This window comes from Anomaloglossus baeobatrachus, chromosome 12, assembly GCF_048569485.1.
Source record: "Anomaloglossus baeobatrachus isolate aAnoBae1 chromosome 12, aAnoBae1.hap1, whole genome shotgun sequence".
In the NCBI taxonomy this organism is placed as follows: Eukaryota; Metazoa; Chordata; class Amphibia; order Anura; family Aromobatidae; genus Anomaloglossus; species Anomaloglossus baeobatrachus.
The window spans coordinates 37,271,099-37,287,135 of NC_134364.1; the positions used below are offsets into that span (position 1 = coordinate 37,271,099).

The following is a 16,037-nucleotide window of genomic DNA, read 5'->3' on the forward strand; positions in this document are numbered from 1 at the left end:
AAAAAAAAATGGTGTCCTGTCCTTGTGTATAGGCAGCTGGGTCTGCTTTAGTTTTCCTACTGTCTGTGTAACATTTGCTATTTCTCGAGTCTTTTGCGCGTCCCCCTCTCTGCAGACTATCCTTCCCATTAAATCTAAGCTTCCAAGTGTAAAGCACCATTGCGGAGCAGGTTACAATGTAAGCACGCCTGAACTTGTGTATAATACATCACGTGGGCCGCACTCCAGCAATCTGAATAGACCTGCAAGGCATTTCTTGGAAAACTTGCAAAAATTAATTCATTTAATGGACCTTGAAAAAAACGGATTCTGTGTCAATAATTTCTTGGAACTAAAAGCTGCTGACTGATTTTGACAGGTCAGAATGGCAATTTATGAAAAATCTTTACCATTGTGAACGACACCTAATCATTTTATACAGTGTCTCAAGATGATGAAGCTTGGTAGGCTGTTCTCCAGTCACTGCTCAGTTTACCGCTTGTATGTTTCCCTATCTAGCAGCTTTAGAGAAAAGGAGTTGTATAAGATTAGAAGAAAAGCTAGCGCCATTTCTCCGGCACATCCATTTCTGTCCGGTGGCTGGATTTGGTTGCTTTTGGTTTTGTTTTTTTTTTACTATTCTCAATTATTTTTACATGGTACTTGCCCCCTCTGAGCTGTTTAACCCTCCATGAATCCTAAACTATGTATCATCAGGCATTGTTATGCCAAGTTCAGACGGTCCAAGTATGGAGCACGATGTCCCAACTGGCCGCGGGGTCTATTGACTCAAACTCAGAAGTCTAAGGCTACTTTCACATTTGCGTTGGACGGCTTCCGTTGCAATCCGCAGCCTTGAGGAATTACAGTAACCGTTGTATTCCTCATAAACTTCTATTAGCTACAGATAGCAACGGATGGTCTTGCGTTGCATCTGCTGTACGACACAGCGGCTTTATTTGATGCTGCATCGGGCGAAGGGAATGCAGCATGTAACGTTTTTTTGAGCGGCGGAAACCTTTATTTCTCACTGCGCATGCTCATTATTATTTTTTTTTTTTAATCACAGAAACTTTATTTTGTTTCTCGGTGGCCGAACGTTCAGCTGAGCGCCCGGCAGCCGGCATGTGAGAGCACTCAGCTGAGCGCCCGGCAGCCGGCATGTGAGAGCGCTCAGCTGAGCGCCCGGCCGCCGGCTATTGAGAGCGCTCAGCTGAACGCCCGGCAGCCGGCATGTGAGAGCGCTCAGCTGAGCGCCCGGCCGCCGGCTATTGAGAGCGATCAGCTGAGCGCCCGGCCGCCGGCTATTGAGAGCGATCAGCTGAGCGCCCGGCCGCCGGCTATTGAGAGCGATCAGCTGAGCGCCCGGCCGCCGGCTATTGAGAGCGATCAGCTGAGCGCCCGGCAGCCGGCTATTGAGAGTGATCAGCTGATCGTTCACAATAGTCTGCTACCGGTAAAACTGTAAAGAAGAAAAAAAAAAAAAAAAAGCTTTCCGTTATTTTGTATGATCCGTTGCATCCGTTGTGTCATTATACGCTACGCATCAGTTGCATCCGTCACGCAATGCAATGCAACGGATGCCGTTCAACGCAAGTGTGAAACTAGCCTTATTGGCGTGTATGAGGCTGTCATGTTCACATCAGGGGACTCCCCGCTGATCCAAACATCATGACCTGGGCTTCATAGACGTCTCAAATCAGCCTTACTGCCTTGTTAATAAAAGCTTGCACTATTGTGAAAGTGTTCTGCATCAAAGGCTGACTGATTTGTCTCCATTGCCAATTTTATATTCTACCACCACCCGGCAAGTTGTTGCCACTCGTGTGTCACATGCGACATTCAGTCATGTGGTTTCTGGCAATAGAAGGTCACAGCGTCTGGCTGTGCAAAATGCTCCCTGACTTTCTATTGTTCTTGCTGTCAGTATTCATTGGTATAGGTCACTTTCCTGCTGGATTCATCTCTCTTCCTTTTGGACCCAATAATATTAGGAGACGGAACTGGGTATCTCGCCACGCTATCAACAAACCAATCGATGTAAATTAATTATTCCATGTCTTTATTATTTTGCACAGGTCAACGCGTTTCAGAAATCACAGTCTCCTTCATCAGGACATCAAGCAAAGGACATATATAATTCATTTACATCGATTGGTTTGGTGATAGCACGGCGAGATACCCGTTTCTTTCTCCTGATTTCACTGACTCTGCTCTGGGCTGCAGCTGTTCACCTGTGCGCTACACAATTACAGGAAATGTCACTATCACAACCCCTTTAGGTGAGTTTTCTACTTTCACTAGGCTGTTGTTTTGCCTGGTAAGACCATATTGCATTTTCTTCCACAGTCATATCTTCTTCCTTTTGGACCCAACAGGAGCTTGACTTCCACCCAGCTGTTGATTACCAGTATTCCCTTGGTGTTTATATACACCTTCCTTCCTTGGGCTGGTGCTGTTGATATTTTCAGTTCCTTCAAGCCGAGGTTGCAAGCAGATGGTTTATACTCTTCTGTGGTATCGTTGCTGAAAGCTCTGCTGAACTCCTGAATCATCTAATGATAAGTAGTTCATGCTTTTCCCCCTTGTGTCTTCTATAGTGTTTAGTGGGGTTGACGAATCACTCATCCCGTCCGTTCCAATTTAGGGCCCAGCATTAGCGATAACTAAGGTCAGCTATCCGGCTCGGCACATGGGGCGGAACCTATATAGGGTGGGACCCCAGGGACCAGCAGTAGGTTTGGTCAGGGGTCACCATCTTCCCTTGCCCTACACACAGGGTTTCCCTTTCCTTTCGCCGTGCGCTTGGTACTTCCCTGTATCTAGCGTGACATTTGTTCTCTGCAGTTAAGCCCACTTTACACGTTGCAATTAGTTGTACAATCGCATTTGCGATGTGACACGCCCAGGTCGCATACGGGATCTATGAGATTTCACGTTGGTCGTTCATTTGCTGTCACACGAGCGTTAGTAGTCTATGTTAAATTGGTCAATTTTGTGTGCGATCCTTTAGATCATGTGTTCTGTGACGTATGCATTGGGCACCTTTTTTTTTTTTTATTTATTGACTTGCCAAGCGTGTGTAATGTGTAGGGATGCGTTTTTACTATGTCATCTGCCATTCAGCTCTGCTACATGGCCGCTAACAGCAGACACAGACAGCCATGTAGCAGAGCTGAATGGCAGATGACAGCAGACACAGACAGAGCCGCACTGTCAGAATGAACTCGGGTGAACTTCACCCGACTTCATTGTCATGCTGCGGCTCTGTCTGTGTCGCGTCCTGATTAGCGGTCACCAGTGAAGGGCTCACCGGTGACCGCTAAACTCCTAAGTTACTGAAGTTAGCAGCCCTCTCTCATACTCACCAATCCCCGATCCCCGGCTCTGCACGGCGTTCACACTGCTCCGGCGGCTTTTACTGTTTTGAAAAAGCCGACCGCCCATTAAACAATTTCGTATTCCCTGCTTTCCCCGCCCACCGGCGCCTATGATTGGTTACAGTGAGACACGCCCCCACTCTGAGTGACAGGTGTCACACTGCACCCAATCACAGCAGCCGGTGGGCGTGTCTATACTGTGTAGTGAAATAAATAATTAAATAATTAAAAAAAACGGCGTGCGGTTCCCCCCAATTTTAAAACCAGCCAGATAAAGCCATACGGCTGAAGGCTGGTATTCTCAGGATGGGGAGCTCCACGTTATGGGGAGCCCCCCAGCCTAACAATATCAGCCAACAGCCGCCCAGAATTGCCGCATACATTATATGCGACAGTTCTGGGACTGTACCCGGCTCTTCCCGATTTGCCCTGGTGCGTTGGCAAATTGGGGTAATAAGGAGTTATTGGCAGCCCATAGCTGCCAATAAGTCCTAGATTAATCATGTCAGGCGTCTATGAGACACCCTCCATGATTAATCTGTAAATTACAGTAAATAAACACACACACCCGAAAAAATCCTTTATTATAAATAAAAAACACAAACATATACCCTGGTTCACCACTTTAATCAGCCCCAAAAAGCCCTCCATGTCCGGCGTAATCCAGGATGCTCCAGCGTCGCTTCCAGCGCTGCTGCATGGAGGTAACCGGAGCTGCAGAAGACACCGCCGCTCCGGTCACCTCCACGCAGGTAATGAACACAGCCGCGCGATCAGCTGCTGTCACTGAGGTTACCCGCTGTCACTGGATCCAGCGGTGGCCGCGGGTAACCTCAGTGACAGCTCAGCTGATCGCGCTACTCACCGCTACTCCTATCACCTCCACGCAGCAACTGAGGTGAGTAGCGCGATCAGCTGAGCTGTCACTGAGGTTACCCGCGGCCACTGCTGGATCCAGTGACAGCGGGTAACCTCAGTGACAGCAGCTGATCGCGCGGCTGTGTTCATTACCTGCGTGGAGGTGACCGGAGCGGCGGTGTCTTCTGCAGCTCCGGTCACCTCCATGCAGCAGCGCTGGAAGCGACGCTGGAGCATCCTGGATTACGCCGGACATGGAGGGCTTTTTGGGGCTGATTAAAGTGGTGAACCAGGGTGTATGTTTGTGTTTTTTATTTATAATAAAGGATTTTTTCGGGTGTGTGTGTTTATTTACTGTAATTTACAGATTAATCATGGAGGGTGTCTCATAGACGCCTGACATGATTAATCTAGGACTTATTGGCAGCTATGGGCTGCCAATAACTCCTTATTATCCCAATTTGCCAACGCACCAGGGCAAATCGGGAAGAGCCGGGTACAGTCCCAGAACTGTCGCATCTAATGTATGCGGCAATTCTGGGCAGCTGTTGGCTGATATTGTTAGGCTGGGGGGATCCCCATAACGTGGAGCTCCCCATCCTGAGAATACCAGCCTTCAGCCGTATGGCTTTATCTGGCTGGTTTTAAAATTGGGGGGAACCGCACGCCGTTTTTTTTAATTATTTAATTATTTATTTCACTACACAGTATAGACACGCCCACCGGCTGCTGTGATTGGGTGCAGTGTGACACCTGTCACTCAGAGTGGGGGCGTGTCTCACTGTAACCAATCATAGGCGCCGGTGGGCGGGGAAAGCAGGGAATACGAAATTGTTTAATGGGCGGCCGGCTTTTTCAAAACAGTAAAAGCCGCCGGAGCAGTGTGAATGCCGTGCAGCGCCGGGGATCGGTGAGTATATGAGAGAGGGGGATAGACTGACATGGACAGAGAGTGAGGGACAGAGAGAGTGACGGACTGACAGAGATTAGTGAATGACAGACATTGTGAGGCGCTTCAGAACGCAGCTTTACAGCTGCGCTCTGAAGCGGACCTTTTTTAAGCTGCGGTGCAGAGCGCACACCTGCGCACATAGCATCAGACACCAAAATCGTATGAGGGATGTCACACGTTACAATTCACTAGGTTCGTGCAACAAAACGCTCAATTCTAGAGAATGATACGATGTGTTTGCGATCAACGGTTTTGCGTTCAATCCTGATCGCAAGTAGATGTCACACGCAGACACCTCACAAACGATGCCGGATGTGCGTCACTTACAACTTGACCCCAACGACGGATTGTGAGATATATTGAAGCGTGTGTAGCGGGCTTTAGTGTTTTATTGCCCAGGCGGATGATTTGACAACATGCCCCCACCAATCTATACTGCCTAGAATTTGTGGGATTTCAATAATTGTATACTGAAGGCATTAGGAGTATTAAAGGGGTAGACAGGCCCTCGCTGGGGCAGCTTTCTGGCTAGGTCTTCCTTTACATTGTTTTCTGGTCATCAGTAGGAACTTTGTGTTGGGTGTATTTCCTATTGTAGACAAAAAAGTGCAATGGAGTCTTACCCAAATAACATGCAAGGAGTGATTAGAGCTGTGCGCCCACCTTATCACTATCGGTGATAAAACGTGACACAGCTGCTGCAGAATCCATGTGAACTGAAGCAGACGTAATAACCAGGAACCAGACAGAAATTGTGGAATAAATCTGTTGTGCTGTGGATAGACAAAGTCCAAAGAACTTCAGTAATCTAATATAAGTGGTTTACTGCAACGCGTTTCGAAGTGTATCCTTACTATTTCCTCAGAAAATCCATTGATCGGTGAGGATACACTTCGAAACGTGTTCAAATAAACCACCTGTATTAAACTACTCAGTACTTTTTGGACTTTCGTCTATCCACAGCAGAACAGATTTATTCCACAATTTCTTTCTGGTTCCTGGTGTATTTCCTGGCGTATATCACTGATGGTACTGCCACCAGGTAAAACACTCAACATCAAGCCTGAGATGTGGCCCATGACTAAGGGGTACTTTGCACACTACGACATCGCAAGCCGATGCTTGCGATGCCGAGCGCGATAGTCCCCGCCCCCATCGCAGCAGCGATATCTTGTGATTGCTGCCGTAGCGAACATTATCGCTACGGCAGCTTCACATGCACTCACCTGCCCTGCGACGTCACTCTGGCCGGCGAACCGCCTCCTTCCTAAGGGGGCGGGTCGTGCGGCGTCACAGCGACGTCACATGGCAGGCGGCCAATAAAAGCGGAGGGGCGGAGATGAGCGGGACGTAAACATCCCGCCCAACTCCTTCCTTCCACATAGCCAGCGTGAGCCGCGGTGACGCAGGTAAGCTGATGTTCCTCGCTCCTGCGGCTTCATACACAGCGATGTGTGCTGCTGCAGGAACGAGGAACAACATCGTACCGTCGCTGCAGCTACATTATAGAAATGTCGGACACTACACCGATGATACGATTAGGACGCTTTTGCGCTCGTTAATCGTATCATAAAGGATTTACACACTACGATATCGACAGCGACGCCGGATGTGCGTCACTTTCGATTTGACCTCACCGACATCGCACCTGCGATATCGTAGTGTGCAAAGTACCCCTTAGAAACTGACCTCTTTGGGCATGTGAACACCTTGAGAATTTGAAGAAGACATTGATGGCTGGAAAATCGGTGAGAAAAATAGGTACGTTTTTACATTTGTTTTATTTCTCATTCATTTGAATGGGTGAAACATATATCTTTGTACCGTGTTAGCCAGTAGAGATAAAAAAAATTGGTTAAAAGAATTGAAGTCCTCAGTGGTTGGATGGTTTGAATGAGTGGCAAGTTCAGTAAAAATGCCAAAATGCTGCAGATTTGGGGAAAAAAAAACCAACACACTGATGGTTTATATCTGCAAGGAAAAAAATAAGCAGCGTTCATAGATATCAGAAATCTCATTCACTTTGCTGGTACTCTAAATCGCTGCATTTTTTCATCGGCAACAACGCAGCATGTCAACTTTATGCAGGCTGGACGATGACCACTGAAGAATACGGGACATCCTCTGCTATTTTAAGTCCCCATAAATATTATTCCCATCATAAATAAGCCATCTGTTAATGAGTTTGTCTGGACTTCATCCTCTAAGGAACAGAGAAGAGAACTAGCAATCTAAATGAGGTTCACATAGTTCCATATAATATAGGTATTCATCTCTCTGCTCCAATTCTGTACAAAATATTCCATAATTGAAACGGACGTCTTTCCTGGCAAAGTAAACCAGAGAGCATAGACAGTAACTACACAGCATCGGAAAGCCATGCACCACATTATCTCATTGATGTGATTTGTTGTGCAGTAAAACGGTTACAGCATAGATGAATAGAACAAGATCCGCACAAATTAATTGGATTAACAGAAAATGATGCCAGAGAAAGCGAGAAGGAACGAAATGAGCTAAGGTGTAGATGACCGAAAAATGGTGAGAGCGGGAATACACAGGAGAGGAAGATGGGATAGCTTTGATTGAGATAACATAAAAAAGAAGGCGGATAGGGAAAGATAAAAGAAAATAAAATTGGTTATTGGTTTATTTTTAGGTGGGGGGTGGTAGTAACTTGCTCACACCTGATATTCCGCGTTTCATCCATTTCGGTTCACCAAGTGCAATGAAGAAACTTTCTTGCCTTTCGTATTCCTCCTCATCTATTATTTTTACCCTTATCGTTTTCCTGTTGGGACATAAGAGAAAGAATGGTATATATAGGAATAGTATCAGAGCTTTCTACCTTGTTGACACCCTTCTAAGATGCTAGACAACTACTTTGACAACCTGTGAGTCTTCAGCCTTGGCGGGTTGGGTGGCGACCCAATAGGGGTCAAGAGCCACAGATTACCAAACTGTAGGTCTATAGATTTTTGGCCACTGAACAAGCCAAGATCAAAACATCTCCACGTATTTTAGACTCGTGACTCATCTTCTGCTCGATATCGATGGATCAGAACCGTGTGATATCAACCTTTATATCAAAGTGTAACGCAATATTTCCATCCAAACTATAAACTTCAGAAAAGTTAAAGTTTTAATTATTGGGTAAAAAAAAAAACAAAACAAAACAAAGTCAAACCAATAAAATTGCATAAGAAATAAATCACAAACTGATAAAGAAGAAAATAATAGGCCTCACTCATTCATATCTCTGCCGAAAGCAAACATCAGATACAGGTTTCGGTTGCCATATGCTGTAGACTCAGAATTGATGTATTTAGGACCTTTGTGATGTTAGTTGGTCAAAAATAAGAGCTCTATTCAAGAATGTAATACACTATGGGCCAACACATTCATATGATGACTGAAATGCCCAACTACGTAGACACTCATCGCTGTCTTCGTAATACAAGGACGGCTAAAGTCTGCCAGAGTTGGAGCTGCACTTATGGTTCATGCACACATTATGGATTTGATGCAGATTTTTCTCAGCGTACTCACAGAATATCTGCAGCATTTCTGCATCAAAATCAATGTGCTGCGTGGATTTGGCTGAGAACTTCACCTTATACATTGCAATAATAAAGACTGCAATTAATTCTGCACAAAGAATTGAGTTGTGGTTGATTTTAGAATCCACACAGCAGGTCAATTTGTGTCAAACCTTTCTGCATCATGTGGATCAGGGCTGGGGAAAGAGCGCCTAGAGGGCCTCGTGCAGCCCTATGGTTGTTTCAGTCTGGACTGAAAACAGTGGACCACGAGCAGCACCTCACCTTCCGCCACACAATGTTACCGCTATTTGCATCCTCAGGATAAAGACAACAGTGAACATATTTTCGAGGACTGGGCTGCTGGCTCAGTCTTCCACCAATCAGCATATTGGAGAGCAGACATGATGACTAGTGATGAGTGAACCCGAGGTTCGGTGTTCACACCAAACACAGATTTTTCGTCTTGCACTGGGGGCAAGAACAGCATCATTGGATGTAGTGTGCACCAAACAAAAAAATAAAATAAAATGGGAAAACCCCACCCACCCTCCCCCAGGAGTGATCTCTTTATGGCTGGCTGCATATGGGTGGAGACACAAACTGCCCAATTAGTGACTTCCATTGGGGTTCAGGTCAAATCAGAGTCCCAAAACCGAACTTTGTCTACAGTCCGGCTGCACCCACTGGACCGACCTTCCATGGGTCCGCTCATCTCTAGTGATGATGTCATATCACGTGTTCTGTACGGAGTATCAGTGCACCAGAGACTGGAGCAGAACACTGGGGAAAAGGGAGCAAGGTGAGTAGGTGGTGATTTTTTTTTTTCATATGTGTTTGCATGCATGGCATGTTTGCACATATTTCAGAGGCTATATATTTATATATACACACATATACAGCGTGAGCCCCACATAACCCTCCTATATACAGTTATAGCCCCACATAGCCCTCCTAAATACAGCATCAGCCCTGCATATATATATATATATATATCATATTATATTTTATATTAAATTATATATATAATAATTCTATATATATATTAGATATAATATTATATATTATATATAATGAAGGGAATTTTGTTTACTTACCGTAAATTCCTTTTCTTCTAGCTCCAATTGGGAGACCCAGACAATTGGTGTATAGCTACTGCCTCCGGAGGCCACACAAAGCAGTACACTTAAAAGTGTAAGGCCCCTCCCCTTCTGCCTATACACCCCCCGTGGGATCACGGGCGCCTCAGTTTTAGTGCAAAAGCAAGAAGGAGGAAAGCCAATAACTGGTTTAAAAAACAAATTCGATCCGACGAAACATCGGAGAACTGAAACCATTCAACATGAAACAACATGTGTACCCGAAAAAACAAAAATCCCTAAGAAAACAGGGCGGGTGCTGGGTCTCCCAATTGGAGCTAGAAGAAAAGGAATTTACGGTAAGTAAACAAAATTCCCTTCTTCTTTATCGCTCCTAATTGGGAGACCCAGACAATTGGGACGTCCAAAAGCAGTCCCTGGGTGGGTAAAATAACACCTCGTGATAGGGCCGTAAAAACAGCCCTTTCCTACAGGTGGGCAACCGCCGCCTGAAGGACTTGTCTACCTAGGCTGGCGTCCGCCGAAGCGTAGGTATGCACCTGATAATGCTTGGTAAAAGTGTGCAGACTCGACCAGGTAGCCGCCTGGCACACCTGCTGAGCCGTAGCCTGGTGCCGTAATGCCCAGGACGCACCCACGGCTCTGGTAGAATGGGCCTTCAGCCCTGAGGGAACCGGAATCCCAGCAGAACGGTAGGCTTCAAGAATTGGTTCCTTGATCCACCGAGCCAGGGTGGATTTGGAAGCTTGCGACCCTTTACGCTGACCAGCGACAAGGACAAAGAGTGCATCCGAGCGGCGCAGAGGCGCCATGCGGGAAATGTAGATTCTGAGTGCTCTCACCAGATCCAACAAATGCAAATCCTTTTCACATTGATGAACTGGATGAGGACACAAAGAAGGTAAGACGATATCCTGATTGAGATGAAAGGGGGATACCACCTTAGGGAGAAACTCCGGAATTGGGCGCAGAACCACCTTATCCTGGTGGAACACCAGGAAGGGAGATTTGCATAACAGCGCTGCTAGCTCGGACACTCTCCGAAGAGACGTGACCGCTACTAGAAAAACCACTTTCTGTGACAAGCGAGAAAGGGAAACATCCCTCATAGGCTCGAAAGGCGGCTTCTGGAGAGCAATTAGAACCTTGTTCAGATCCCAGGGCTCTAACGGCCGCTTGTAAGGAGGGACGATATGACAAACCCCTTGCAGGAACGTGCGTACCTGAGGAAGTCGTGCTAGGCGTTTCTGAAAAAATACAGACAGCGCTGAGACTTGTCCTTTAAGAGAGCCTAGCGACAAACCTTTTTCCAAACCGGATTGCAGGAAGGAAAGAAGAGTAGGCAATGCAAATGGCCAGGGAGAGACTCCCTGAGCAGAGCACCAAGATAAGAATATCTTCCACGTCCGGTGGTAGATCTTGGCGGAGGATGGTTTCCTAGCCTGTCTCATAGTGGCAATGACCTCTTGAGATAATCCTGAAGACGCTAGGATCCAGGACTCAATGGCCACACAGTCAGGTTCAGGGCCGCAGAATTCTGATGGAAAAATGGCCCTTGGGACAACAAGTCTGGTCGGTCTGGAAGTGCCCACGGTTGGCCTACCGTGAGGTGCCAGAGATCCGGGTACCACGACCTCCTCGGCCAGTCTGGAGCGACGAGGATGGCGCGGCGGCAGTCGGACCTGATCTTGCGCAGCACTCTGGGCAACAGTGCCAGGGGTGGGAACACATAAGGTAGCCGGAACTGCGACCAATCTTGAACTAAGGCGTCCGCCGCCAGAGCTCGGTGATCGTGAGAGCGTGCCATGAAAGCCGGGACCTTGTTGTTGTGCCGGGACGCCATTAGGTCGACGTCCGGCATCCCCCAGCGGTGACAGATCTCCTGAAACACGTCCGGGTGAAGAGACCATTCCCCTGCGTCCATACCCTGGCGACTGAGGAAGTCTGCTTCCCAGTTTTCCACGCCTGGGATGTGAACTGCGGATATGGTGGATGTCATGTCTTCCACCCACGTCAGAATCCGCCGGACTTCCTGGAAGGCTTGCCGACTGCATGTTCCTCCTTGGTGGTTGATGTATGCCACCGCTGTGGAGTTGTCCGACTGAATTCGGATTTGCTTGCCTTCCAGCCACTGCTGGAAGGCTTGTAGGGCAAGATACACTGCTCTGATTTCCAGAACATTGATCTGAAGGGTGGACTCTTGCTGAGTCCACGTACCTTGAGCCCTGTGGTGGAGAAAAACTGCTCCCCACCCTGAAAGACTCGCGTCTGTCGTAACCACCGCCCAGGATGGGGGTAGAAAGGACCTTCCTTTTGACAATGAGGTGGGAAGAAGCCACCACCGAAGAGATTCCTTGGCCGCCTGAGAAAGAGAGACGTTCCTGTCGAGGGACGTCGACTTCCCGTCCCATTGGCAGAGAATGTCCCATTGTAGTGGACGCAGATGAAACTGCGCGAAAGGGACTGCCTCCATTGTTGCTACCATCTTCCCTAGGAAGTGCATGAGGCGTCTCAAGGGGTGTGACTGGCCTTGAAGGAGAGATTGCACCCCTGTCTGTAGTGAACGCTGTTTGTCCAGTGGAAGCTTCACTATCGCTGAGAGAGTATGAAACGCCATGCCAAGATATGTTAGCGATTGGGTCGGGGTCAGATTTGACTTTGAAAAGTTGATGATCCACCCGAAACTCTGGAGAGTCTCCAGCGCAACGTTCAGGCTGTGTTGGCATGCCTCTTGAGAGGGTGCCTTGACCAGTAGATCGTCCAAATATGTGATCACAGAGTGACCTTGAGAGTGCAGGACTGCTACTACTGCTGCCATGACCTTGGTGAAGACCCGTGGGGCTGTCGCCAGCCCGAAAGGCAGAGCTACGAACTGAAGGTGTTCGTCTCCTATAACGAAGCGTAGAAAACGCTGATGCTCTGGAGCAATCGGCACGTGGAGATAAGCATCCTTGATGTCTATTGATGCTAGGAAATCTCCTTGAGACATTGAGGCGATGACGGAGCGGAGGGATTCCATCCGGAACCGCCTGGTTTTCACGTGCTTGTTGAGCAGTTTTAGATCCAGAACGGGACGGAAAGACCCGTCCTTTTTCGGCACCACAAACAAATTGGAGTAAAAACCGTGACCTTGCTCCTGAAGAGGAACAGGGATCACCACTCCTTCTGCCTTTAGAGTGCACACCGCTTGCAGAAGAGCATCGGCTCGGTCGGGAGGTGGAGAAGTTCTGAAGAATCGAGTTGGAGGACGAGAACTGAACTCTATCCTGTACCCGTGAGACAGAATGTCTCTCACCCAACGGTCTTTGACCTGTGGCAGCCAAATGTCGCCAAAGCGGGAGAGCCTGCCACCGACCGAGGATGCGGAGAGAGGAGGCCGAAAGTCATGAGGAAGCCGCCTTGGTAGCGGGTCTTCCGGCTGTCTTTTTTGGGCGTGACTGAGCCCGCCAAGAATCTGAGCTCCTCTGATCCTTTTGAGTCCTTTTGGACGAGGAGAATCGGGACCTGCCCGAGCCTCGAAAGGACCGAAACCCCGACTGTCCCCTCCTCTGTTGGGGTTTGTTTTGTCTGGGCTGAGGTAAGGATGAATCCTTACCCTTGGACTGTTTAATGATTTCATCCAAACGCTCACCAAACAGTCGGTCACCAGAAAATGGCAAACTGGTTAAGCACTTTTTGGAAGCAGAATCTGCCTTCCATTCCCTTAACCACAAGGCTCTGCGTAAAACCACGGAGTTGGCTGACGCCACTGCCGTACGGCCCGTAGAGTCCAGGACAGCATTAATCGCGTAAGACGCAAATGCAGACATTTGAGAGGTTAAGGATGCCACCTGCGGAACAGATGTACGTGTGACCGTGTCAATCTGTGTAAGACCAGCTGAAATAGCTTGGAGTGCCCATACGGCTGCGAATGCTGGAGCAAACGACGCGCCGATAGCTTCATAGATGGATTTCAACCAGAGTTCCATCTGTCTGTCAGTGGCATCTTTAAGTGCAGCCCCATCTTCCACTGCAACTATGGATCTAGCCGCAAGCCTGGAGATTGGAGGATCCACCTTGGGACACTGGGTCCAGCCCTTGACCACGTCAGGGGGAAAGGGATAACGTGTATCCTTAAGCCGTTTGGAGAAACGCTTATCTGGATAAGCGTGGTGTTTCTGGACTGACTCTCTAAAGTCAGAGTGGTCCAGAAAAGTACTTAATTTACGCTTGGGATACCTGAAATGGAATTTCTCCTGCTGTGAAGCTGACTCCTCCACTGGAGGAGCTGGGGGAGAAATATCCAACATTCTTTTGATGGACGCTATAAGATCATTCACTATGGCGTCACCATCAGGAGTATCCAGATTGAGAGCGGTCTCAGGATCAGAATCCTGATCAGCTACCTCCGCCTCATCATACAGAGAGTCCTCCTGCTGGGACCCTGACCAGTGTGATGAAGTCGAGGGCCGCTCATAGCGAGCTCGCTTAGGCTGTCTGGGACTGTCGTCCGTGTCAGAGCCTTCACCCTGGGATGCATGGGACACCCCCGGAGCCCGGAGCTGTTCCAACTGAGGGGGACCAGGGAGCAATGATTCAACAGTGCCCCTGGTCTGAGTTACTGGTCTAGACTGCAAAGTTTCTAGAATTTTAGTCATAGTCACAGACAATCTATCCGCAAAAACTGCAAACTCCGTCCCCGTCACCTGGACAGTATTCACAGGTGGTTCTCCCTGGGTCACCTCTAGCAGAGGCCCCGGCCGAGCAAGTGCCACAGGGGCTGAGCACTGCACACAATGGGGGTCAGTGGAACCTGCAGGTAGAGTAGCCTCACATGCGGTACAAGCAGCATAGAAAGCCTGTGCCTTGGCACCCTTGCTTTTTGCGGATGACATGCTGTTGTCTCCTCTGAGTAATCTAGGAGGGTATATAGCCAAGAATCACCAGCGACCGTACAGTGCAATGTATAGCATGCAAGCATAAAAATACAAATGTACACTTCGGCACTAGTGGAGTCAGCACCAGAGGTGCCGCTTACCGCCCGCGGAAACGCGGGTGTGTGGTCGCCAGAATCCCGTGTCTGGGTCTCCCAGAACTTGTCTCCCCTCTCCAGCTCAGACTGCACACAGGAATGGCTGCCGGCGTTCTGTGAAGAGGGGCGGACCGTGGGCGTGCCTCAGACAAAGTGCGGGAAACTGGCGTCCCACTGTGTCCAGTGTGAGGGCTGGAGTATGTAAAATAGACTCCAGCCCCCTGCGCTGATGTTCTGTACAGCGTCCCGCCCTTCCCCTGACTGGCAGGCCTGGGGGCGGGAACGAAGCGAAACTAGGCCGCAAAAGCCGGGGACTCGAGTAATAAGCGCGGCCGTCATATATGCACGGCCAGCGCGGAAGTCCCCGGCGCACCACAAGTCCCAGCCGCGCCGCAGTGTAAACTGACAGCAGCGGCCGGCGCGGCAGTTCACAATACATTAACTCACTCAGCAGAGCTGTAGTGAGTAGTGGCACAAGCGCGCAGCGCTGTTGTCCCCGGCGCACTAACACACCCAGCAATGCTGCAGTGTGTCTGCGCGCGGTCTGTACGGGGACACAGAGTACCTTGACGTAGCAGGGCCATGTCCCTGACGATACTCAGCTCCATATCCAGCAGATTCCCCAGCGGCTGTGGATGGAGCACGGTCTCAGTGCCTGGAGACCGGTAAAATCCCACTTCACCCAGAGCCCTAAGGGGGATGGGGAAGGAAGCAGCATGTGGGCTCCAGCCTCCGTACCCGCAATGGGTACCTCAACCTTAACAAACACCGCCGACAAAAAGTGGGGTGAGAAGGGAGCATGCTGGGGGCCCTAGTATGGGCCCTCTTTTCTTCCATCCGACATAGTCAGCAGCTGCTGCTGACTAAACAGTGGAGCTATGCGTGGATGTCTGACCTCCTTCGCACAAAGCATAAAAACTGAGGAGCCCGTGATCCCACGGGGGGGTGTATAGCCAGAAGGGGAGGGGCCTTACACTTTTAAGTGTACTGCTTTGTGTGGCCTCCGGAGGCAGTAGCTATACACCAATTGTCTGGGTCTCCCAATTAGGAGCGATAAAGAAAATTATATTATATATAATATATGTTTATATGTTATTATTATATATTATATTATATACGGTATATTATATATATAGCTATATATATAGGGCTCATGCTGTATTTAGGAGGGCTATGTGGGGCTATAACTGTATATAGGAGGGCTATGTGGGGCTCACA

At 48.6% G+C, this 16,037-nt stretch overlaps 1 protein-coding gene across 9 annotated transcripts in view; it reads right to left on the bottom strand.

The window, feature by feature from the left end:
* The window catches only part of SLC8A3 (solute carrier family 8 member A3), a 489,560-nt gene that overhangs the window by 80,172 nt on the left and 393,351 nt on the right, over positions 1-16,037 (bottom strand). For 6 of the 9 annotated variants that reach the window (XM_075329953.1, XM_075329948.1, XM_075329951.1 and 3 more), the window contains exon 3: positions 7,857-7,960. The exons of the other annotated variants lie outside the window; for them this stretch is intronic. In XM_075329953.1, coding sequence (XP_075186068.1) covers positions 7,857-7,960 — 104 coding nt within the window. The remainder of the gene's footprint in view (positions 1-7,856; positions 7,961-16,037) is intronic. 9 annotated transcript variants of the gene reach the window in all.